This window comes from Ursus maritimus, unplaced genomic scaffold, assembly GCF_017311325.1.
Source record: "Ursus maritimus isolate PB19 unplaced genomic scaffold, ASM1731132v1 scaffold_21, whole genome shotgun sequence".
Classification (NCBI taxonomy): Eukaryota; Metazoa; Chordata; class Mammalia; order Carnivora; family Ursidae; genus Ursus; species Ursus maritimus.
Genome location: NW_024424564.1, coordinates 12,123,659 through 12,147,166, shown reverse-complemented (window position 1 = coordinate 12,147,166; position 23,508 = coordinate 12,123,659). Strand labels below are relative to the sequence as shown.

General features: G+C 46.7%; 1 protein-coding gene across 5 annotated transcripts in view; it reads left to right on the top strand.

Moving 5' to 3' along the window:
• The window catches only part of PTPRB (protein tyrosine phosphatase receptor type B), a 107,497-nt gene that overhangs the window by 73,572 nt on the left and 10,417 nt on the right, over positions 1 to 23,508 (top strand). For 3 of the 5 annotated variants that reach the window (XM_008684290.2, XM_008684288.2, XM_040637261.1), the window contains 13 exons: positions 3,759 to 4,037; positions 4,568 to 4,717; positions 6,888 to 7,131; positions 12,657 to 12,763; positions 15,788 to 15,887; positions 16,673 to 16,756; positions 16,859 to 16,876; positions 17,004 to 17,085; positions 17,663 to 17,753; positions 18,441 to 18,517; positions 20,165 to 20,299; positions 21,525 to 21,647; positions 21,834 to 21,997. In XM_008684290.2, coding sequence (XP_008682512.2) covers positions 3,759 to 4,037; positions 4,568 to 4,717; positions 6,888 to 7,131; positions 12,657 to 12,763; positions 15,788 to 15,887; positions 16,673 to 16,756; positions 16,859 to 16,876; positions 17,004 to 17,085; positions 17,663 to 17,753; positions 18,441 to 18,517; positions 20,165 to 20,299; positions 21,525 to 21,647; positions 21,834 to 21,997 — 1,654 coding nt within the window. The other 2 variants (XM_008684289.2, XM_008684291.2) reach the window with 2 other exon arrangements.

Below are 23,508 nucleotides of genomic sequence, written 5' to 3'. Positions count from 1 at the left end.
CATAAAAGGTGAGGATTAGGAAAATCAGGTCATAAAATGTCTTGAGAACCATGGTAGTGACTTTTACTTTATCCTCAATCCATTGGAGTCACTGAGGGATTTTCAGCCAAGATATCATAATCAGATTTGCACTGTAAAAAGTCACTCTGGGTACAGTGTTGAGTGTAGACTCAAAGGGGCAAACTAGAAACAGAGGGATCAGTTAGGACACATGACTATAAATCCTAAAGATAAAAATACTTCAACAATGAAACAGATACCAGTTTCTCCCCAAAGGCATTTTGGGCTAGATAAAACAAACCTCAAAGAAACAAAGACTTTCAGTATAGGAACCTCAATCCAAATATTTATTTTTCAATAATATCAGTATGTGTAGTTTCTAAGATCAGATCAGATAGTTGGTGGTTATTGATAAAATATATAGTTGAGAAGTAGAAATTTAAGCAGGTAGTTGTTTCACTTACTCGACAAACAGTAATGTTATTGTAATTGAAGCTTGCTGTCGACCTTGTATCCAGAGAGCAGTTTGAGATTAAATAGTTGAGGGTCGAGAGAAATAGATGAAAAAGAACCAAGAATTTTCATTTACAGCAAGCTCAGGACGGGTTTGGGGGCGCTTATTGTGGGCTGTGTGACACAGGTGCTCAACTTAAGAGCTCAGTAGAGGCTGGGCTGATCAGATGGCTTCTGGAGCACTGTATTCGGTCCTGGGTGCTGGGATTTAAGAGAGGCATTTACCAAATGGGGCCCGCCTACAAGGGGAGCAGCTGGCAGGAAGAGGGACTCAGTGTTGTGTTTTATGAGAAATGGCTGATGAAACTTTGAGGATTGCATTAGTTAGGACTGGGTTTGGCTGTGGGTAACAGAGAGTTAAACAACTGAGAAGCTGATAATTCTCGTGTAGAATCATTCCACGACTCCATGTCTCACACGTACGCTCCATCCATGATGAACAACTTGCAATTCCCGATCTCCCACCTTCCCACCCCTCCCAGCCCCACCCTGGGTACCTGGGTTCATACTTTCCTCTGCCTGAAGTGCCCCTTTCCCAATATCTTGGTGAGGTGTCGTCTCTGCCAGAAAGCCTTTGCTAACTCCTGCCCACCACGAACTCCAGAAAGTTGTCTAGCGCTCCACCCAGCACCTTCTTTCTCCATTTCTTCTGGTACATGCTCCTTTCCACCCTGTATTATGGCTGTTTTGGACTCCTCTCCCTTCCTAGAGGTCAGGGCTAATGCTTTATTCGCTTCCGTACTGCTCACAGTCCCTGCAAGAGCGCCCTGCCCTTAGCGACTACTTACTTCTTAGAGAATGGGGATATGACCAGAGGTCTTAGAAGCCACGTGGGCTTGAAAGGCAGAACGGAGAGGGGAGAAAGAACCGAGGAAAGAGGTTGAAGCACATTTCCACATTGTTCTTTGAGCAAATTATCAGAATTATGAATCCGGCAGGGTGTTTCTAAAGACTTGCCCTAAGGCTGAACAGAGAAGGTGTCCTCGGGTTCCAGGTGGGGTTTGGTTTGAAGGATTTTGAAAGATTAACAAGCAGTTAATGTTTGAAAAGACACAAGTACTGCTTGCCTCCAAGGCCAGTTCCCCTATCCTGAAAAATCTTCAGGTTGATTTTTTTTTTCTCTAAATCATTCTTATCTAAACTGTTATGACTTAGCCAAATATTTTAGATCTTGATATGAAACACAAATTCATTCAATGATGCAAAGATGCCGAGTGTTTCAAAGTCATGATTGTTGAGGACAAAGGGTCCTGTGACAAAGGAGAAGGTGTCAGGAGAAGGGGGGTCGTATGCCAAATCAGAACAACAGGTGCTGCCCTGTGAGGGATTACTAGGTCTTTGCATAGTTCCCAAGATCATTATGATCTAGTCTGCAAACAGGGCTAGTGCCCGCAGCTCTGCAGGCACACAGGCCCCGTGCTTAGAGGGACCCCACACTGGGTTTAATTTTCTGCTGTCACCATCTTGAAATCTTAATAATATTTTGAACACAGGGCATTGCATTTTCACTTGGCACTGGACCCTGAAAGTTATGTAGCCAGTCCAGTCTACAAGGTTTATGAACAAACACATATATTTTTTTAAGATTTTATTTATTTATTTGACAGAGAGAGAGAGAGCACAAGCAGGGGGAACAGCAGAGGGAGAGGGAGAAGCAGGCTCCCCGCTGAGCAGGGAGTCCAGCTCAATCCCAGGACCCTCAGATCATCACCTGAGCCAAAGGCAGATGCTTAACCGACTGAGCCACCCAGGCACCCCCAAACATACATTTTAATTTGGGGAGGAAGGGTGGGTGGAGAAAAAGGAAAAGGATGAAATTTTAACAGGGATGGTAAAGACCCAAAATGAAATGGAAGGGGTTTTTCCTATTTGGTCAAACATAACTGTCTTTAGCTTTATTTTTTTAATCTATTCCCATATTATGCAGTGCTCTGTGAGCCTTTCTGATGGTTTGATGCCATCGATTACTGCTGTCCGAAAATTGTTACTGTTACTGTATTTTCTGCTGTGGTCAGTGAAACAATGGGCAGGCTTTTAAAATTAAGCATCCGTTAAGACTTCTGACTTGTGGAATGAAATAGAGTGCTCTAGACCTAGACTGTCAAGTTCTATTCAAGAGCCTGAAGGCTCCTCAGAAATTCCCAGGGACAGGGGACAAGGCAAGGGAAGTCGTAAGGAGGTCACCCCAGCATAGCACCCCGACCCCCAAGCCACACTTAAAACACAGGACCAGAGCCCCTCTGATTTAACATATTGGGGAACTGAGGCCTTTTCTTTTTTAAATGGCTCAGCTGCTAAAATTAAAAACCACTTATCGACGTCATACAATTTAGCTTCATCAAATGTGATTAGAGATGTAAGCACATCGCTGGTTGGGGAGGCCTAGGGTTTGGTGAGTAACCTGCGTGGCCAGGTCAGCTAGGTGCTTTTCTGTCGGACTGTAACTCTTACTCACAACCACTCATGAGATCAGCTACTCTTCGTTGAGTCCCTCCTGGGTCAGGCACTCTGTCAGGCAGAGGAAACTGACCAACCATGAGCGTAGCAGGTGGAAGACCGTGGTGTACACGGGGAGCCTTCAGCAGTTTTGGAGCCTGGAGGATGGCATGTGAGCAGGGAAAGCAAAACATGGAAGGGGGACAGAGCCAGGGCCTAGAGGGTAACAAGGAAGCAATGCCATGTCTTAATTTTCTCGGGAGAGCTAGCATTTATTGAGCAATTACTACCCCAGCCATGGTTTTCTAGCTGGCTGTGCCGGGTTCAACTCACTGAACCGTCACAGTCCCCACAGGAAGTAGGCACCCTTCATTTTCCCACTTGACAAATGTGGCACAGACGTGGTGAGTAACTTGCTCCAAAAGCCACACCTGGTAAATAGAATCTGAATTCAGGCAGGCCGAGCTGCCCTTTTAACCTTTTGGCTACTCAGCCCCACCTTCCATCTGACTTCTGCCCCTTAATTTTAGTGCCCACGCTAAATTTAGTATTTGGGTTTCTGATCACATTGGCACCCGGTGATTTTCTAAAGGGACAGCATTTTCATTTTTAAATGGTTCTCAGAGTGTGGTCTGGGAAGCAGAAATTCCTTGGGAGAGCCCTAAGAATTTTTTTTTCTTGAAAAGCAATCCAAATAAATCTTGAGAATTACTTACGTCGCTCTCAGAGCAATTGGGCCCAAAGAAGCTGAGAAAAAAAAAAATGTGTCTCCCAGAGTTGTGACGTGTCTGTCCCTGTCTGCCCTGTAGAGCCCGACAAGATTCAAAACCTGCACTGCCGGCCTCAGAACTCCACGGCCATCGCCTGCTCTTGGATCCCTCCAGACTCTGACTTTGACGGGTATAGCATTGAATGTCGGAAAATGGACACTCAAGAAGTTGAGTTTTCCAGAAAGCTGGAGAAAGAGAAATCTCTGCTCAACATCATGATGCTCGTGCCCCATAAGAGGTACCTGGTGTCCATCAAGGTGCAGTCGGCCGGCATGACCAGCGAGGTGGTGGAAGACAGCACCATCACAATGATAGACCGTAAGTGTTCCTGGAGGTGACGCCCTGCGGGAGCCCCGCCAGCGCCGCGCGGGCACGCAGCTCACCTCCACGCTAGCGGGTCCTGTGCTCACTTGCAAAAGAGAACCTGAAAGCCTCCAGGATACGGAGACGTTTCTCCGTGTGTATGGAAAGCATCCTGGCAGCGAGCAAGTTAAACGACCTTCGAGTCCTTGAATGAGTTAGCGTTTCAGTGCATCACCTGATAGAGTTAGAGCTCTCCGGAGCGTCGAAGCAGTTCGTGCTACAACTGCAGGAACTCCTCCTCTTCCATTATGTTTCATGCGTCTCTGGCAAATCACTTCCTCTGCCTGCTCCGCTCCCCGAGAGGAGGAGGAGGTTTTCTTGATTGCAAGTTTTAAACACACACACACACACACACACACACACACACACACACACACACACACACACATTGATGCAGGTGAGTGGAGGCCTTCATGGCACTGATTGTTGTTTATATGGAAAAGCAGAGTCCTGACTCCCCTGGCTTCCTTCTCCATCCTTTTCAGGGCCCCCTCCTCCACCTCCACATGTTCGTGTGAATAAAAAGGATGTGCTAATCAGCAAATCTTCCATCCACTTCACCTTCAACTGCAGCTGGTTCAGCGACGCCAACGGGGCTGTGAAGTACTTCACGGTGGTCGTGCGAGAGGCTGACGGTGAGTGGCCGCCGGCTCTCTGCTGCGAGGCGCAGGGACGCTGTAGCAGAGCTCACCATGCCGGCTCTTTCTATGACAAGTTTGGAAGAGCAGAAAACTGTTTTGATACACTTCTGCCCTGTCCCCGCGGATGCTGGGAGATGGTACAAAAACCCGCTCAAAGGCTCTTTCAGCAGTAAAGCCTGTTACTCTCTGGGTTTAACTGTGAAATGGGTGAATAGTCATACTATTAACCACAGCAATAGTACAAATACCCTGCAGGTGTAGAGGCTTGGTGACGGGCCAGGCTTGTGGGAGGAGCATCGATTCTGCGTTGTTTTGCAGTCCTCTGCACCGCTCATTCAGGGCTGATCCCACTTTGGGGTTCTGCCATCAAGCAGCCGTAAATGTCAGTGTCTTCCCCGCCCCAATCTCAAACACCCCAAGGAAGCACGCTCTTCCACACNNNNCACCGATTCCCAGAAAACATTCAAGAGCTAAAAGGGGGGGGAAGATGATCCCGAAGGGTCTTCTTCCTTTCTCTCTTGAGTTTCAACAGTAAATTTCGTTTTCTAGTCGACTAAGTTATTCGATGTCTACCTAATTCCTACCGGCCAGGCAGATACTAGGTAAGAGTTTTAACAACGTGCTGTACAGCCTCACGTATGATTTTCTAGAGCTGCTTACATCGGCACCTGTGAAACCATCTACACTCCTGTAGAGGTCTGAGCCCTGTTTCTCCAGAACAGATGTGTGTGTCTGCAGTGACACCATATATTTGATGGGCCTTATGTTTTCCAAAATTGTTTAAGGTGTTACACATCCCTGGCTATTTTAACCCATTTGTGGGCAGAGAGGAACTTTAAACCTGACAACTGCTGGAGCAGTTTCTAGGCTAAACGGCACTTTAGTCTCACGGCGTATCTAATGGTCTGTGTGCTCTGACATTTTATGTAATTGTACTGAACTTGGTTATGCATAATTAATTAAATAATTTCAAGGGTCAGGGGTGCATCCCAGGTTTCCTTACGTCTCATAAATTGATATATTTACTTAGATCTACAGATAAGGATTTAAGAGAGAAATCAGTGAACTATGGAGAGATTTTTAGATTTAATGAAGATGCAGTGGAGATAACGGTTTACTACGTGACTGTAAGCCAGTGACGGAAAGGAAGCCATACCCCAGCAGGCAGCCTGTGTTCTCCAGCCTTGTGTGTGTCAATTACTGATGTCCATGGAGACGGGCTGTGCTCCCCTGGTGAGCTAAGATAACAATCCGTCTCATATAAATGTCATTCATAGCATATATGTACATCCGAAAGGCAACATTTCTTTCCAGTTACTGCCAACAAGGTAATATTTCCAAGACCCACTCATTTTGAACAAATTTTATTAAACAAGAGTCCAGGATGTGATGAACCCCTGCAATACCACCTCTTGAAGTGTGTTGTAAATGGTATCCTAGCTCTATAATATTTGTCTTCCTAATTATGCTTTCCTCCAGCCAACATCAAAACGAGTTTGCAGTGCCAAAATACATAGCAGGCTGGGTGGACAGGGAAGAGTTCTGGGAAGCGTGCTGCAGGAGGGGCCAGATTCGAGCCAGGATTAAACTGTACGCAAGATAACAGAGAGCTGTACACGGAGCCACGATCAGACTGGGTGTGGCACGTGGAGCGTGCCTGTGCGTGACTGCTCTGGCCTTGAACTTGATTTCTCTTATCTCTTCCCTATTTCCCAGGTCATCGGGATTTCCTTATTAGCTCAGCTACAATGGTCATTGGCAAGGCAGGGAGCTTATTGAGTGGGCTGACTCTGGCAGTGGGGAGTGTCCAACTTTCGGGAGTTCTGGAACACATTTATCATCTGATGCAATGAGTTAACCGCTCAAACACACGTATTTTATTTCCTAGAAAAGAGATGGGGTGTGTGCGTGTATATAAATACATGCACATGTGTATATAAAATGTATATGCACTCTATTTTTAATTTTTACTTTAGAAGAAGTGGATAAAAATTAATTTCATGAGGAGACTTTCACAGCGCCCTTCCAGATCCAAGTGTCTGCCCTTTGGAGCCGACCGGAGATGGTGGGAGAGAGGAGGCAGGCTGAGAAGCCTAGGGAGCAATCCCTGGGGTCCCCGAAGTCCTGCGGGAGTCAGTGGTTCACTGTGGTTTTCTCCCCACAGGCAGCGATGAGCTGAAGCCCGAACAGCAGCACCCTCTGCCCTCCTACCTGGAATACAGGCGCAACGCCTCCGTCCGGGTCTATCAGACCGACTACTTCGCCAGCAAGTGTGCCGAAAGTCCTGACAGCAACTCCAAGAGCTTCCACATTAAGCTTGGAGCAGAGATGGAGAGCCTGGGTGGAAAGTGTGATCCCCATCAGCAAAAATTCTGTGACGGGCCGCTGAAGCCGCGCACCGCCTACAGGTTAGACGTATGACCGTGATTTTGCGAGAAGGGACGTGCTGCAGGAGCGAGGGCTCCGCTGTCTGGGCGTCTGAGGCATGTGAGCTCCTGTAGGTTACTAACCGACGTTACCACAGTGCTGTGCATGTTCCTGGGTAATTTATAAAAGTTGTGTTCCTGCCTCCACTCGTAGGCAATGTGTAAAGAAGGCCTTTGGCATTGCGCAAAACCTCCAGTTCGTTACACAAAGAATTGAAGGTTCTTAATAGATCGTTCTTTCTCCTCAGACGTCTTTAGTACAAATCAAACAATTTATTTACTCTGTTAATGACTGTGAAAGTATCCACACAGAAAGATTGAGTTTAGGGAGACCCAAGAAAGATGAGGTTTCATCTTCTACTTTTAGTGAGGGCTGAAGTTACACTTACTCGTTTATCTTCTAAGGCATAAAAAGATGAAAGAGCTCTTTGGTCCAGACAAAACTCTCGAAGGCAAAGGCTCCTGCATGAACGGGAGTGCCCCTTCCTCCTGCTAGGCTGACAGATGAGAAGGAGCAGCTGTTTGGTTTGGCCCCAGGAAGCACTACTGCAGCCAACAGGCCTCTCCAGCCATAGGAATTGGCAGTGCCCTTGGTCTGCACCGTGCTCCCCGAAAGCAAGTATGAGCAGAGGTACACAGCGTCCCCAGCCAGAGTCCTCCAGACAAAGAGAATCTTGGCTGCCATCTTGGATGTAAGCTGTAGGCATCCAAGATGAATACTTCTGCAGAGGATGCGTTGTCTCTCTTGGGTGTTGGCAGAGCTGACCACCAATCAATATGGCAGGTTCTCTGTGGGCCAGTGTCATTCTGGTTAGTCGGTGCCCAGGGCTTATTAACTCTTACATATTTTGAATATCACCCCAGGGTCTCCCCAGAGACTTTTCTGCAGGGTCCAAGAGGAGACGATGACATGGCATCACACCTGAGAGCATGCTTAGCCCCTCCCTGGAATCAACACGGGCAGGCTGACAGTTTTCCTAAACCAGAGGACTCACTTTGGGCAGGAACTCTGTAGCTATACCTCTACCCAGGACTCACCACAAAAATGCTGTTGCCACCCCAGCCAAGGTCGGCATCTCCAGAGTAAACACACGCAAACATAGTAGTGCTGTTTCCTTCAAGAAGACCATGTGAGCCTTCCTGAAGAACGGGGGAGCTCAGACAGAGCAAAGGAGAAATGTAAGAGGGATCAGAACAAGGAATCCTTCAGTTTCTATAAGGATCAAGAGATGCCTCATCTCCTCGGTCACATGGGCTCAAGGAAATTTGAGCAAAAGTCTCCCACAGGCTCTATTCGATTTGGGAGTTGGTCAGTAGCGGCTGTTTTCTGTTTGTTTGCTTTCTGAAAGAGGGAGAGAAGATGACTCGTTACTACATTAAGAGAGGGACAATGAGAAGCTGTGGATGGCTCCCATCTGGCCCCGAGCCCACCACTCCTAGCACACGCCTTCCCATCCCTAACAGCTGCCCGGGCCTGGGAGAGCCCGCCTGGTGTTCAGGCGCTGCCACTTCGCTGTGCGACCTTGGAATTGGCATTTCAATTCCCAAACCCTCTCTTCTCTCATCTGCAAAACAACACAGGAGGAATGCAGACGATCCCTCAAAACTGGTCCTGTCCCTTCTAAATTAAGGTCTTCCAGTGGTCCCTGTTCCCTTCAGGAGTAAGTGAAGACTCCAGAGCAGGGCACAGAAAGCCCCTGCCATCTGCCTCCTGCCTGCCTCTCCTGCTCTGCCTCCCACCGTCTGCCTCGAGTGCACCTGCCTTTTGTGACCCTCACTTGGAGTTCCTTTAGATGTGACATGCCTCTCTTACACCTCTGAGCCACCACAAGTTCTTTTCACTCTATTTGGAATGCCCTCCCCTCCTTTGACTGGCTGCTGCATCCCTTCATACACTTCCAAAGCCAGTCAGCCCTCAACGAGCACATGTGAGCCTCCCTACCCCCAGGAACCAGTCAACCCAGCACCGCACTGGGCAGGTGGCCCCCACTCCGCTTCCCGCAGCAGCACTCACACCCTCCATCCCTCCAGTCCTCCACTCACCAGCATCTCTTAGCTTTTTCTTCACTAGATTACGAGAGTTCGCAGTCTCATCGAGGAGACAAAACAGTATGGCAAGTACCCGGCCCCAGACAGGCGCTCATTCTTCAGTGTTTGTGAACAAATAAGGGAATGAGCCAAGATGCTGCATGAACAGTTGCATGCTCTTATTATATCTTAATCAACTCATGCCATACTTATTTGCTTTCTAGAACATAACTGTCCTATATTTCCCCGCATTTGGTTCAGGCCCATGAAAAGCATGCCGGGCAAATGATGCTTGACGGCCTTTCAGAGTAGGTGGGGGAACATGGTAAGCGGTGTCCTGTGCGGCCGCTGACCCCAGCTTAGTGCAGTCCGAGTTCTGCCTGTCTCAAGATGCTAGTAGCTGCAGTGACCCTCAGTGCTGTCAGGCTTCCCCAGAGAGAATAGGTAGACAGGAGAGAACACGGGGGTGGGGGTGGGGAATAGGATTGAAAAGAAATGGCAAATGCTAGGTTTAGCTGCTCTGCAATTTTTTTATGTCAATGAATCTAATGTGTTCCCGTTTGTTACTGGGTTCCTATTATCTGGGTGTATAATTAGGGTCATTCCATACGGGAAGAGAAAGAGCAGATCATGATGGGTGGGAGGCAGTTTGGAGGTTAGCAAAGTGCTGATCTGGTTTTGTTTCTATTCCAAACAGCATAGTGATGTGACCACGATCAGGGAGTCAGCTTCTCTTGACCTCATTTTCCCCCAATGAAGGAAATTGAACCACATGATCTCTAACTTTGTGCTATAGATTTCTGATTCTGGACACATATGAAGTTGAAATCATTACTATCATACGTCTGTTTATTAAAATAATCTTATTCATGCATATATACACAGAAGGCGCCTGTAAAATACAGGCAGGAATGTTGAAGGACATGAGGGTAAACAAATGCTGTCGAGGTTCAAAAGGCTTCTGGAAGGAGGTAATATTTTCGCTGAGCATTAAAAGGTGAGGGAGGACCTGAAAATATGGAAAGAGGGACAGAAGGACATTCGCTGGAAGGAAGAGTGGGAGCCAAAGTGCAGAGGAAGAAATACACAGACTGTTTAGAGAAGAGCAAAGAGTCCAGTTTCAGATTGTGGGGAGAGCATGAGAAGAGGTAGCAGGGAAGACAAGCGCAGGAAGACAGGATGGGACAGGATCCGGAGGGGTGCTAGGGGCTGAGCTAGGCAAGTGGTGGTGGTGTCCGTTTTTGGAAAGGGTGTAAGAGCAGAGCTCTTATTGGTCCGCCAAGTTTAAGGTAATCCTCTACTAGGTCAGTCTCTCCTTTCTGGGTTCCTAAAGGTCCTTCTGCTTCTGGATCCATATTGTATTTTGGGTTTTGCACCTAGAATTTCTGAGCAGAACATGTCAAGGTTGTTAACGTCCAGTGTTTTTAATTTACAAAGGAGGAAACCGAGGCATAAAAAACTTTAGGGACCATTCATCTAATCAGGAACAGAGTGCTAGCTAGACCACAGACCCTCTGCTTCCTAGCCTGGGCCCTTTTCACCATCCCTTCCTCAGAAGTCAGAGCCGTTAAGCCAAAACTAAGCCGAGAGGAAATAAGAGAAAGAAATCTGGACTAGGATTTAGAAAATACAGAGTTTGGTTCTCATACACCGGCTTTCTCTGTGATCTGGAACAAGATACGGAATCTCTCCAAGCTTCAGGTTCCAAATCTCTGAGGTAATATCATAAGCTCCCTCGTTACATGGGAGAAGTTGGAGATGCTCACACCAAACCATGTTTGTGAAAGTTCTTCCACGCGTATAAATCACGATACCAATATAAGAAACTCTTTTCACCAGAGAGACTCATTTCGGTCTGCAAAAGTACATGCATTAGCAGCACGTACCGGCTCCTCACCCTCCCACTTAGCACAGCTGACGGGATATCTCACGGTACTTCCATCAACAGCCTGTTTTTCCTGGAAGTACAACTTTTGACTGGAAAGTAGCTTTTAGAGATGGAAATTATAGATGTGGTTGATCAATACTGTCCTGCTCGTTTATAAGATTGCATTTGGACAGGGGCGTGAGTTAGAAGGAGGGGCAGAGGGGCAGACCGACTAGCCCTGGCCTGATACTATTTCAGCATTATTACAAGGCATGCCCAGAAACTTTTGGTTTAAACAAATCTAGTTTTTTTTAAAAAGGAAAAAGAGACTTTCATTCACTTTCATAGGATTTCAGTTAACACTGGGAAAGTTTCGCCCCTATAAATCAAGCCTGATTGTCTCAGCAAATCTACAGTTGAGGAGCTCACTACCTAATGCAGCAGCTCGTACTCTAGATGTTACCAAGTGACTTTATGTTCCCAGACTACACCTCCATGACATTTCAGCCAATTGGGCTTCACTCTACCTTCAAGAAGAAAAATAATGATGTCTGTTTCCTCTTCTACATGAGAATTCCTTAAATCTGAAGTCAACCATCATGTTCCACTAAGTCTTTTCTGGTTAATCACCTAGAACGATCTCTAACCCTTCTAAGATACGTCCCCAGAAACTGAGTGCAACCCTCCAGACTGGCCTGACTCACCCACAGAATATGAGACCAAGGTCCTCAGACAAGGACAATAGACTTTTCATCCAGGTTACAAATTTATATTTCATAGCCGCATCTTGCTGGCTTACTGAATTTAGGGCCAGCTAATCTCTGGGCACCATCCCACATGGACATGTGGATGGCCACCTCAGCAGCTCTCCTGTCCAGGTGACTAGAAGAGCCCCAAGTATCTGCCGGAGAGTTCTAAATCAATGTCTCACTGTCACTCTAAATCCCACACAGCCCACGCAGAGCTCTTCCTCTTTTCCCCATATTAGTGCCCCATTTTCATCAGTCATGCCGTTATTCTCTCAAGAGGCCTGAGCTCAAATTTTAGGCCCATCTTGAATTCCTCCCTTCTCCTCTTCAGGCTGGGCCCCATCTGGTCCTTCCTCTCAGTGCTTTCCCCCTGTGGTTCCCTCTGCTGGAACACGGGCATGGCTGCCTCCCACACTCTGCTCTGATTTCTATCCAGGAGCCCTCCACTGACCGGGCTGAATGGGGCAGTTCCCCATGCCTGTCTCCATCGCTAGCCATTTCCCTTACTCTGCTCTTTTCTTTTTCGTGGTACCTATCACCATCTGGCATATTAAATTTGTGTATATGTTATCTGACCTCTGATACTAGAACATATAACCTCTGGGATGGTAGGGACTTTACTGTGTCCCTTGCAGTATCCCCAGATCCTAGAACATGGACCGGCACATAGTAGGGGCTCAGTAAGCATTGGATGAATAGATGAATAAATGCATGAATGAACCTGGGTCTATCTGATTCCATAATTCATGTCCTGCCTAGCATGCATATGGACCAGGTGCCCACCCTGTGGCTCCTGGAACCCGCTTTCTGGTCAGCTGTACTGTGGTCAGCCACTTGCACTTATACATCGGTTTGCCTTTCAGAATCAGCATTCGAGCTTTTACACAGCTGTTTGATGAGGACCTGAAGGAATTCACGAAGCCGCTCTATTCTGACACATTTTTCTCTTTGCCTATCACCACTGAGTCAGGTAAGGCTAGCCTCCCCATCTACCAGCATAGTCTCCCAACTGCCCAGTCACTTACAAGGGCCTCCAGTGGAGAGATACGGTGACTTGGCTGATGGTGAGGGGAGCACGCATTTGTCACCTGGAATTTAATCTTTATGGGATCGTGGCTGATGTGCATTAGAGAATTTGCTCCTACTTCTAAAGGAGAATGGGCTGAATGGGCATTAATCTTGAAAAGAAAGTAGAAGTATCAGATTTTTTTAAATTAAAAATGAAGCTTTTAAAATAATGGGTGAAAAATATTCAAATTAGGGGCTCGCACAGGCCAAAATATAAGTATAAAAGGCTTTCAGTCATAGGTGGAAATGTATGCATGGACAAACATAAAAATGCATAGAAAAAAAAAAGACTAGAGAAAACACCAAAGTATTAACAATGAAGGGCATCTGGCTGGCTCAGCCAGTAGAGCGTGCAGCTCTTGATCTCAGGGCCGTGAGCTCGAGCCCCACGCTGGGTGTGGAGCCTACTGAACAAAGTATTAACAATGAATATCTCAAAGTAGTGGGATTATAGGTGATTTTTTTCTTTTTGTTTATTATATGTTTCTTTTACACCATAAAAAAATGTTAACTTTAAAGACGTCACCTAAATCTATGAAAGGAAATTCTCTAGTATTTTAGAGGGAAAGCCTGAATCATAGCAGTAGCTAGTATTTACTACGTGAAATAGTTTATCCGATGAAGACATGAAATATTTATCCAATCTTCACTACAACCTTCTGAGGTAGATACTATTATCATCCCCCATCTTAAAGATGAAGATCTGAGACACCAAGAGGTTTAAGTAACTTGCCCAGGATAGTAGAGCTGAATTCTGGCATTTTCTGCTGGAGTCCTTAACCTCTGTACGGCATTGCCTCAGAATATTCCCATCGCGCTGATAATAGCATCCTGTTTCAGCTCCTTGTTCCTTAGGACCGTCATCTGTCCCAGCCCTTCCCTGGAGCCAGGGTTCTACGAGGCTTTCCCTGGAGCCAGGGTTCTCAGGAAGTTCTTCTTCATAGCTAAAACAGTCTCTCATGCTGCATGACAAAAGATGACTCAGCCTCACAAACACTCCCATCTATTTATGCCAAATATAGGGATAATCTCCCACTTTTCAAACCAAAAAGGGATCAGAACACAGTTAAGAGGATTCAGATGTGTTTGCTTATAATTTAATGTTAAGCAGGGGCATTGTAAACACAATTCTTTCCTATTTGAAAACAACGACAATTGCGTGCAGTTCAGTAAAGGCTGGTAGTAAACATATACCCAAAAAAGAATATTAACCACATTGAAAGAAAAAATGATTGTGTTGCTTTAATGAGTCTTGAAAAGCAACACTGAATAAACAAACCCAAGGGCTTAAAGCGTAAGTTCAAAAATGGGCTACTTCGTAGACCTAAACGTAAGAGCTAAAACAATACAACTTTTAAAAGAAAACGTCGGAGTGAAACTCTGTGACCTTGGATTAGGAAATGATTTCCTCGTTATGACAGCAATAGCTCAAGCAACAGAAGGGGAGAAAAGCCAGATACATGGGACTTGATCAAAATTTGTGCTTCAAAGGAGACCATGAAACAAGTGAAAAGATAACTCACGGCGCGGGGGAAACTATCTGCAAATTAATATCTGATAAGGGTCGTGTGTCCGACGTACGTAAAGAACTGTTACCTTACAACTCAATAATACAAAGTCAAATAAGAAAGGATGTGACTAGACGTGTCACCAGAGAAGATCCACAAATGGCCAATAAGCACATGACAAGATGCTCAACATCATTAGTCGTTAGGGGAAACGCAAATCGAAACCACAGTAAGACGCCACTTCACACACTCTGGAATGGCTGTGCTCAAGGACAATGAGGATAGGGAGATGCTGGAACACTCCTACATTGCTTGTGAGAATGTAAAATGGTTTAGCTGCTTGGGGAGACACTTGTGCATTCCTCAAAATGTTAAACCTAGAGTTACCATCCATCTAAACCAGCAATTCCACTCCTAATTGTATACCCAAGAGAAATGAAAACATAAGCCCACACAAAAACTTACACACGAACGTTCTCAGCCACATTATTCGTAATAACCCCCAAATAGAGACAACCCAAATGTCCATCGATGCATGAATGGGTAAACAGTATGTGATCTATTCCATATAATGAGATACTATTCACCTATAAAAAAGAATGAAATACTGAGACGTGCTACAACATGGATGAACTCTGAAAACATTATGCTGAGTGAAAGAAGCCAATGGCCAAAGACCGCATATTTCTGACTGAATTTATATGAAAGGTCCAGAATAGGCAAATCTACAAAGACAAATTAGATTCGTGGTTGCCAGGGGCTGGGGAAGAATGGAAAAATGACTGCTAAGAGGTATGGGGTTTCTTTTGAGGGGTGATGACAATATTATAAAATTGAATGCAGTCATGTTTGTAAAACTCTGTACCAAAAATCATTGAATTATATAATTTAAATCAGTGAATTGAATGGAATGTGAATTATATTTCAATAAAGCTGTTTTAAAAATAAGCTACTCTTGCCTATTCACAAACTCCAAGAGGTAGTGTCATACCAGATAATAAAACTGAAATTTCGTTAAAACAGCTCTCAGTAACTCACCAGACTTGCCCAAGTCCCCGATGCTACTTGTTTCATACAAATGAAATAGCACTTGTATCTTGGTGGAAAACTGCTGGTCTTTATCTCAAGTGTCCTAAACCTTACATACAAGCACCAATGAGCATAAAATTCCTTTATAAGCAGAACGCCATTAACTTCAAAAGTGTAAGGACTGACCTGCGGTTACAACGTAGGAGCCAGTGCTCCCTCTTGCTGGCTGCGTGCTCCTACCATCAGATAATAAATACCTCAGTGTGGGCTTTGCTCAGATTTTTCTGTAATAACGTTCCTAGGGAGATAAGGTTTCAGGAGCTCTCTTCCTGGTTCTTTAGCACTAATTTTCCTGCCTGGGTTTGCTATTTCCTTCTGGATTCTTGTAGAGCCTTTATTTGGAGTTATTGAAGGTGTGAGTGCTGGTCTGTTCTTAATTGGCATGCTGGTAGCTGTCGTTGCCTTATTCATCTGCAGACAGAAAGCCAGGTGAGTACAAAGATTCCTTTAGCGATTGCGTGCCCAACTTTCAAGATGCAATTGAAAATGCCCTCTAGCCTGAAAAGTAAAAAGGGAAGATGATTTCATTTCCCCAGGTTAAATCACCTTTGTTTCTCACGAAAAACAAGTCAAGCCCTCCAACCGTGACTGGCTTTTTTCAGCCTCGCTACATACCATTGATGAATTTTCCCCTCCCCAAATGACTGAGGGGCCATCTGTGGCTTCATTTGAATGTGAAATAACTCCTTTTGCTCATGAAGACAGAGAAGTCTGTGAATTGTGCACCCAAGTGCTTTTCTGGAAAATGCTGAGAAGTATGGCTGACATCACCATTTCATGGTCGTATTTGCCATGCTAATTTAAGAAGGGACCGAAGAGAACCAAATAGCATGTGGCCCCAAAGCCACGCCCCCTCCTCTTAGGGAATTCATTTGGCACGTTGTCCTCCCTCTCGCAGTCATGTCTTGCATCTAAGGTTTACTGGGGGTTTTTTTAAGGAAAGTTTTATTGAGAGTGTGGGAAGTGATTATGACCTGTAGCCAAAAACCAGAAGACAAATCTCCAGCTATTGCAGAGATCCGTTTCTGAGTGGGAAAAATCTATTTCTTCTTTATGTTCTTCCTCCCCTCAAAGAGATGTTGGCTGAGTGTAAATCTACATGAATACTGAAAAATCCATATTTGCACAGACATGCACAGCCTCACCATAAATGGAAAAATTTGTTTAAGTCAAGTTTCGTAATCAGAATATAAATCCTCTCCCTTATGTTGCAGCCATGGTCGAGAAAGGCCCTCTGCCCGCCTGAGCATTCGCCGGGATCGACCATTATCTGTCCACTTGAACCTGGGCCAAAAAGGGTGAGCGCCACATTTTCCTTCACAGAATGTATTGAAAGATGAGTTGATTGTCTTATGTGAGATTTGCTAATGAGGTCTTTCTTCTTTTGGCGTCCTTCACAGCAACCGGAAAACGTCTTGGTAAGAGCGAGAACGCATTAATTACTATATTATCTGCTTTTGAAATACAATTCGGACTGGGTATGGTGGTGTCCCTTTTCATCAGTACTTTTCTCTTTTTTTTTTTCTATTGTATTTTTAACTATAGCCCAATAAAAGTAAATCAATTCGAAGGGCACTTCATGAAGCTGCAGGCTGATTCCAACTACCTTCTGTCCAAGGAATACGAGGTACGACTCCGACTCAGGGAGGCTTTAGCAATCTTCCTGTGGAGTCACAGGCTGGTCGGGCTCAGGAGTTAGGATGACGCGTAGGATCTCAGCTGAGCGCTCTTTTATGTCTGAATCCGTTCTCTGGGGGGGATCCCATCTAGCCTCAGAGGCCAGGCTGAGCTCCAGAATAGCACAGCCCACAAAATACTACTTGGATAAGATGTTAAGAAAGAATGAACACATCTCAAATGTACACCTAATTCTGTCAGTTATTTAACCTGGCATTTTGCTTGACTGGGAGACAAAGTGGTGTGGCAACAAGTGCCCACGCTTTGGATTCGACTCCCAGCTTTGCCACCTGTGTGACCTGGGGCAAGTGCGTTATCCGGTCGGAGCCTCATCTGTAAAACTGAGGTGAGGATACCCCCTCGGAGGCCGTTGTGGGGATCCGAGCTAATGTGCGGCCAACACGAGGCGTTCCGAAAACAGCAGCTATTGTGACATATTCTTAGATCGTTATGTATCTCAAGGACTGTATGATTGGCCTTATTCTATTTCATAGTCTCCATTTACGAACTTCTTTTTGACCTAATAGGACTTGAAAGACGTGGGTCGAAACCAATCATGTGACATTGCACTCTTGCCGGAGAATAGAGGGAAAAATCGATACAACAATATATTGCCCTGTGAGTTTTGTGTTGAAATTTGTAATGCTGTCTTCCTCCAGCCATTCCTTCTCTTCTTTAGGAATAAAATGGGGCTAAAGAAATATGGTATAGCTGGATATGGAAGAGCTGAGGCTCTGAATGTCTTTTAAAAGGAATGTCATCGCGCTTCCCTCCCGTGGGGTAACAACCAGCTTGGTTTCTGGTTATGAGATGCCTCTCATGCTGTTGACATGTCATCATGGGGTCCTACTGCTTCTCCCTGGAGGCATAGGAACAGTCACAGGGTTCATAGCAAAGGCCAGGGTGGGTTTCCTTAAAGTCCCAAGTTAGCGATTGTATATTTTTATCATCCTGACCCAATCAGGTGAAGCAATGGAAGATGGTTGTCTGCATTGTATTCATTCCAGCTGTGAAAGGGAGCTGGCCACTCCATCGGGCAGATGGTGTAATGTTACAAAGGAAAGCGCAGAGGGGACCTCAGAGAGCATTTGGCTTCTTTGTTGGTGTGTCTATGGGCCACCTGTGTGACCTGGGCCAGTCAGTTATCCTGCCTGAACCTATCCTCAAAATGGAGATGAGAATATCTCCCTGGGGAGCATTTTGGGGGTCAGAGCTAATGCACATCAGATACCAAGCATTTCCATCAACAATAGAAAAATCCTCCCAGGACCCAGTGACAAATCTCTCTCATCAACTTCCTTCCAGATGATGCCTCTCGAGTGAAGCTGTCCAATGTGGATGATGACCCGTGCTCAGACTACATCAATGCCAGCTACATCCCTGTAAGTGAACATGAAGCCATAGCCTGGGATAAAGCTTTGACGGGTGGCGACCCTGCTGACACTGTTCCTCCCACGTGCTCCCACTGTTCGCAGGTCTGGAAGCATGTTGATTTTAGAAGACTGTGTCTGATTGCCATAAAACCCAGGGTGCGCAATTCCATCACTGCTGGGGCCTATTTTCACAATGGCTGTAGTGACACGGGATTATAAGGAGCCCAGGAGGCACGGTGAAAGGTGCTTTTCTCTCTGCAGCCCTTAGCCAAGGTTAGGGCTCCCTGAGGAGGCTCCACAGCTCACGCTGCCTGGCGAGGGGGAGCTGATTCGATGTTATGTGGATTTTTGAGAACCAAAGACACAGCTCAAAGGTTGTGCCAGACCTTTGGGCTCAGTTTCTGGCTAGCACCCTGCCAGTTCCCCACAGCAGGCTACAGTGGAGAAGGCTGTAAGATCAGACAGCTTCGAATCCCGTCTCTGCCCCTTGCTGACTCTCTGACCTTGGGCAAGTTATGTCACCTCTTGGGGCCTCTATTTTTTTTTCCCAAATAATGAGGATTTTAATATTTACCTCAAATTCACTGAGTAAACACTATATAGTTAAGTAGTAACTACAAGGCAGACTCTGAGCTGCAAACAGGGATAGGGCCAGTTGGAATCCTGCCCGTGAGAGAAGTCTCAGCAGAGTCGGGGCATCAGGAAATGACAAGGTGATGCCATGGGAAACAGGCTAGAGAAGTATTGTCTTCTCCAGCACTAACACACATCCGCACCTGTGGGACCCGGGATTCTGCCTTTCTCACAGGCCCCCGGGTCATCGCCGTGCTGCTGGTCTGAGGGCCTCTCTCTAAGGAGCAAGAGGCTAGGGCTGTGAGGGGAGCTTCTGGAAGGAGACCACCAGCCGGCAGGGCGGACGATAAAGGAAGGCTCAGCACAGCAGGCAACGTGCTAAGACGTGGAGGATAAAGAAGGACTGGCCAGATGAGACACAGGGTTTGGGTGGGCGGGCGTGGGGGTGGCAGAGGTGACACAATGCAGGGGCCCCGAGGAGAGGCAAGGAGAGAAGGAACTTCAGCTCAGAGCTGCAAGTAATTCTGTCTTGCTGGAGTGCAGAATAAGTGGGAGAAAATATCCTGGCTCCTAGCATTGTGGTTCAGATGAAATAAGATGTGTGAAAGTCCTGACCCATGGCGTGTTATATGGTAGGTGCTCGATAAACTGTGGTTTCCCTTCCCCGAAATTTCCCTTGTGTCACGTCTCTTACCAGCACTCTGTCTGTTACCCAAAATGACTGAAACTCTTCTGCATTGAACAGGGGAAGAGCCTGAGGAAGTCAGTCCCTCAGAGTCTACACACACACACACACACACAACCATTGAGAGTGAAGCATTCTCTAGATTATTACCTGAGTCCCCCATTGCCATTTAAAATAGACCCGGCCTAATAAATGGGAAGTTGGCTCTTAACAATAGTTCAGTGTTCCGGCCTTTGTCTCTCTTGCTCCCAAGCCTTGACACTTGTGTTAGTATCTTTTTCTCAAGTCAGGGATCTGGCAAAGACCTATATATCATCTAATCTACAGAGATAACCCTCTGTTTATAGTTCTGACGAGGCCCATTGTTTCTGACTCTCCATATTGTAAATTCATCACAGGGCAACAACTTCAGAAGAGAATACATTGCTACTCAGGGACCTCTTCCTGGCACCAAGGATGACTTCTGGAAGATGGCGTGGGAACAGAATGTTCACAACATCGTCATGGTGACCCAGTGTGTGGAGAAGGGCCGAGTGAGTAAACAGTCTTCCTGACTTCCGACCGTGGCTTAGGGCCGCCTACTAGGATGGAATTCTACCTCAGCATCAAAAGTTAAACCCCACAAAAGCCAAGGAGGGATCATGTGAGAACATGGCTGGTGAATTAAGCCACTCAGTTATAAAAGCTTACATGGGTGATGCCCACTTCTGCTTCTGGGTCTGAAGTTTCAGTCAGAGGCATTTCCATTGGAAGGGCTCTTGACGCAGAAATCATAAGTGGCCTCATGTCTGTTCTGTCCTTCGGTGTATCCCTTGCCAGAGACACTGGCCCTGCCCCTAGCAGACTCTAGGCTATGTCTGCAGACCCAAAGGGAAATCGTTCTCTGGGCAAATCAAGCAAACCTCTTTTTTTTTTTTTTTAAAGATTTTATTTATTTATTCGACAGAGATAGAGACAGCCAGCGAGAGAGGGAACACAGGGGGAGTGGGAGAGGAAGAAGCAGGCTCATAGCGGAGGAGCCTGATGTGGGGCTCGATCCCATAACGCCGGGATCACGCCCTGAGCCGAAGGCAGACGCTTAACTGCTGTGCCACCCAGGCGCCCCAAACCTCTTATAATATACTTACAATCCTGTACTTCACACGGTTATTTTGAGGATTAAAAAAGAGATGACATAGAAGATACCACATATTTTTGTGGTCAGTAAACACATGTTCATACTTCTCTCTCCTGGCTTCCCACATGTGCATTGGGGCTCAGCTAAATGTTCTGACTTTTCAAAGATCCTGTGGCATGTGGCACTCGGTCCAGGTTAGGACAATGATTTCAAATATGACCCAACAGGGGCCAGGAAGACATGGCTTCCTCTGCCCAGCTAGACCTTTCTTCAGAAAGAACCATCGGGCCATATGGGTTATGAGGAGTGGAACCAAGATCCTAAGGAAATCAACAAAAAGCTCAAGCATTGGAACACTGTGCCCGAAAGGGAGGTGCAGCCAAGGGTAGGGGCTCTGCTCCCCAGACAGCGGCTCTCCACCCTTGCAGCAGCTGGCTGGCTTGGGCGTGGGCCCTGAGCACACTGATGCAGAGCCCACGGCCAGATGCTCTAGCGGCTGACCCGAGACTCCAGCTCAGACCCTACACTCCAGCTCGGGACCCTACACTCCAGCTCAGGAAGACGTTTCAGGGAGGAAGCGCACACATTCACAGGGAGTCATGTTTCCAGACTCACGTTTTTTTCCCTCCGTCTTCCTTTAGGTAAAGTGTGACCATTACTGGCCAGCAGACCAGGATTCCCTCTACTATGGGGACCTCATCCTGCAGATGCTGTCAGAGTCTGTGCTGCCTGAGTGGACCATCCGGGAATTTAGGATATGCAGCGTATGTTTGTCTGTTTGACATCACTAAACACCCCAGCTTGGAAAGATGCAGGACACTTATGACCCCCCCTTCTTGCCGCCTCCTCCCCCGTGGTTTCGGCTCCCAGGGACTGCTGCACGGTCACAGGGGTCAGACTTGAAGGTTTGCCTTGCCTCCTCCCCCTTATCATCCTCTCCGCTCCTACAGGAGGAACAGCTCGACGCACACAGGCTCATCCGCCACTTTCACTACACGGTGTGGCCAGACCACGGGGTCCCAGAGACCACCCAGTCCCTGATCCAGTTTGTGAGAACCGTCAGGGACTATATCAGCAGGAGCCCTGGCGCCGGGCCCACTGTGGTGCACTGCAGGTACCGGACGACGAGGGGCCAGTGACGTGGGTGGCCTGGAGGGTCTGCGCCACCCCCCTGCCTAGGCCCACAGGATAGTATTATGCTCTATCTCTCCTCTTTTTCACTGTCTTCACCTTCCGCCCCTCTCTCACCCTCACTCTCCACCCTTCCTTGCCTCTCTCCCTCTCTCTCTCCCTCTTGCTCTTTTTGCTACTGTACAAAACGCAAAGTCCCTACGTGACTCCCCATCCAAGTTCCCAGAAACCCCGCTCTCGTGCTTTCCAAGATCCTATGTATTCTCGCCTCTTGCCGTTCTTACTCCTTCGAGTGGCCTAATCTCTCTTCTCCACCCATATGAACCCTAAGCATCCTTCCGGGTCCCTGCTCCAGACCTCCCCCCCGGTCAAGTAGCACTTGCCATCTGTAGCCCCCAATTTTACTCTTAAACTTCTCTTGTGTCTGGACTTCTCTTTGCTTGAGACTGCATGCCCATAAAACCAGCCTAACAAGCAGTGCCTCTCTCTTCCTCCCTGGGGAGCCTGGTGTTTAGCTAATTAATGTTTGCAGCTACACTTTGATAGCCCAAGCCAGATGGCACTACGAAGTAAGGAGCAGGGAACTGCTCCAGTAAGAGAAATGTCAGATGCCCTCGTTTTCTCCCAATCAGCCCAGCACCCTAGGAGCCCGGCTTTTATATGTCAGTGGAACCCTGATGTTTTTAATGGGAAGGCGAGGCACTCAAGAGCTTCCTGCTTTCTGAAGAATGGCTGGGGTTTCTGCCCGTACCAGTGGAAGAACGGTTCTCCTTTCTCTTATAAACTGCGCATCACAAATCCCCACGTTACACAGCCACCTTGGGAAGCAATTCGGCCACCCCTGGTGATGCTGAAGGTGTTCACACCCTAGGACCCAGGAGCTCCTTCTAGATATCAACCCTAGAGAAATCCCTGCACTCGGGCACAAGGAGGCTCACTGCAACACAGCCTTTCAAAGAGAATAACTAAAAATGATCTCATTATCGGGGCCCCTGGGTGGCTCGATCAGTTAAGCGTCGACTCTTGGTTTCCGGTGGGGTCATGATCTCGGGGTCGTGAGGTCAAGCCCTGCGTCAGCTCCGTGCTCAGCTTGGAGCCTGCTTGAAATTCTCTCTCTCCCTCTTCCTCTGCCCCTCCCCCTGCTCCCTCTCTCTCTCTGTCAAATAAGTAAATCTTTTTTAAAAATGATCTCCTTGTCTATCAGTAGAGAATAGATTAGCAGGGGACAGATTGGCAGTGCCTGTGAATTCTGTAGAGAAGCTAAAAGAGAGTGGATCTGGATGTAACAACATGGTTAAATCTCAAAACACTATATTGAGTTTTTAAAAGTCAGCAGAAGGATATATAAAACATGTTATCATTTCAGTAAATCTTTGAAACCCATAAAATGAATGTATTGTTTATGGCTCTACATGCGTGCTGGAAAAGCATACAACATGCATGGAAAGGACACGCAGTAGGTGCAGAGCAGCACTTACCCCTGGTGGGGTGGGG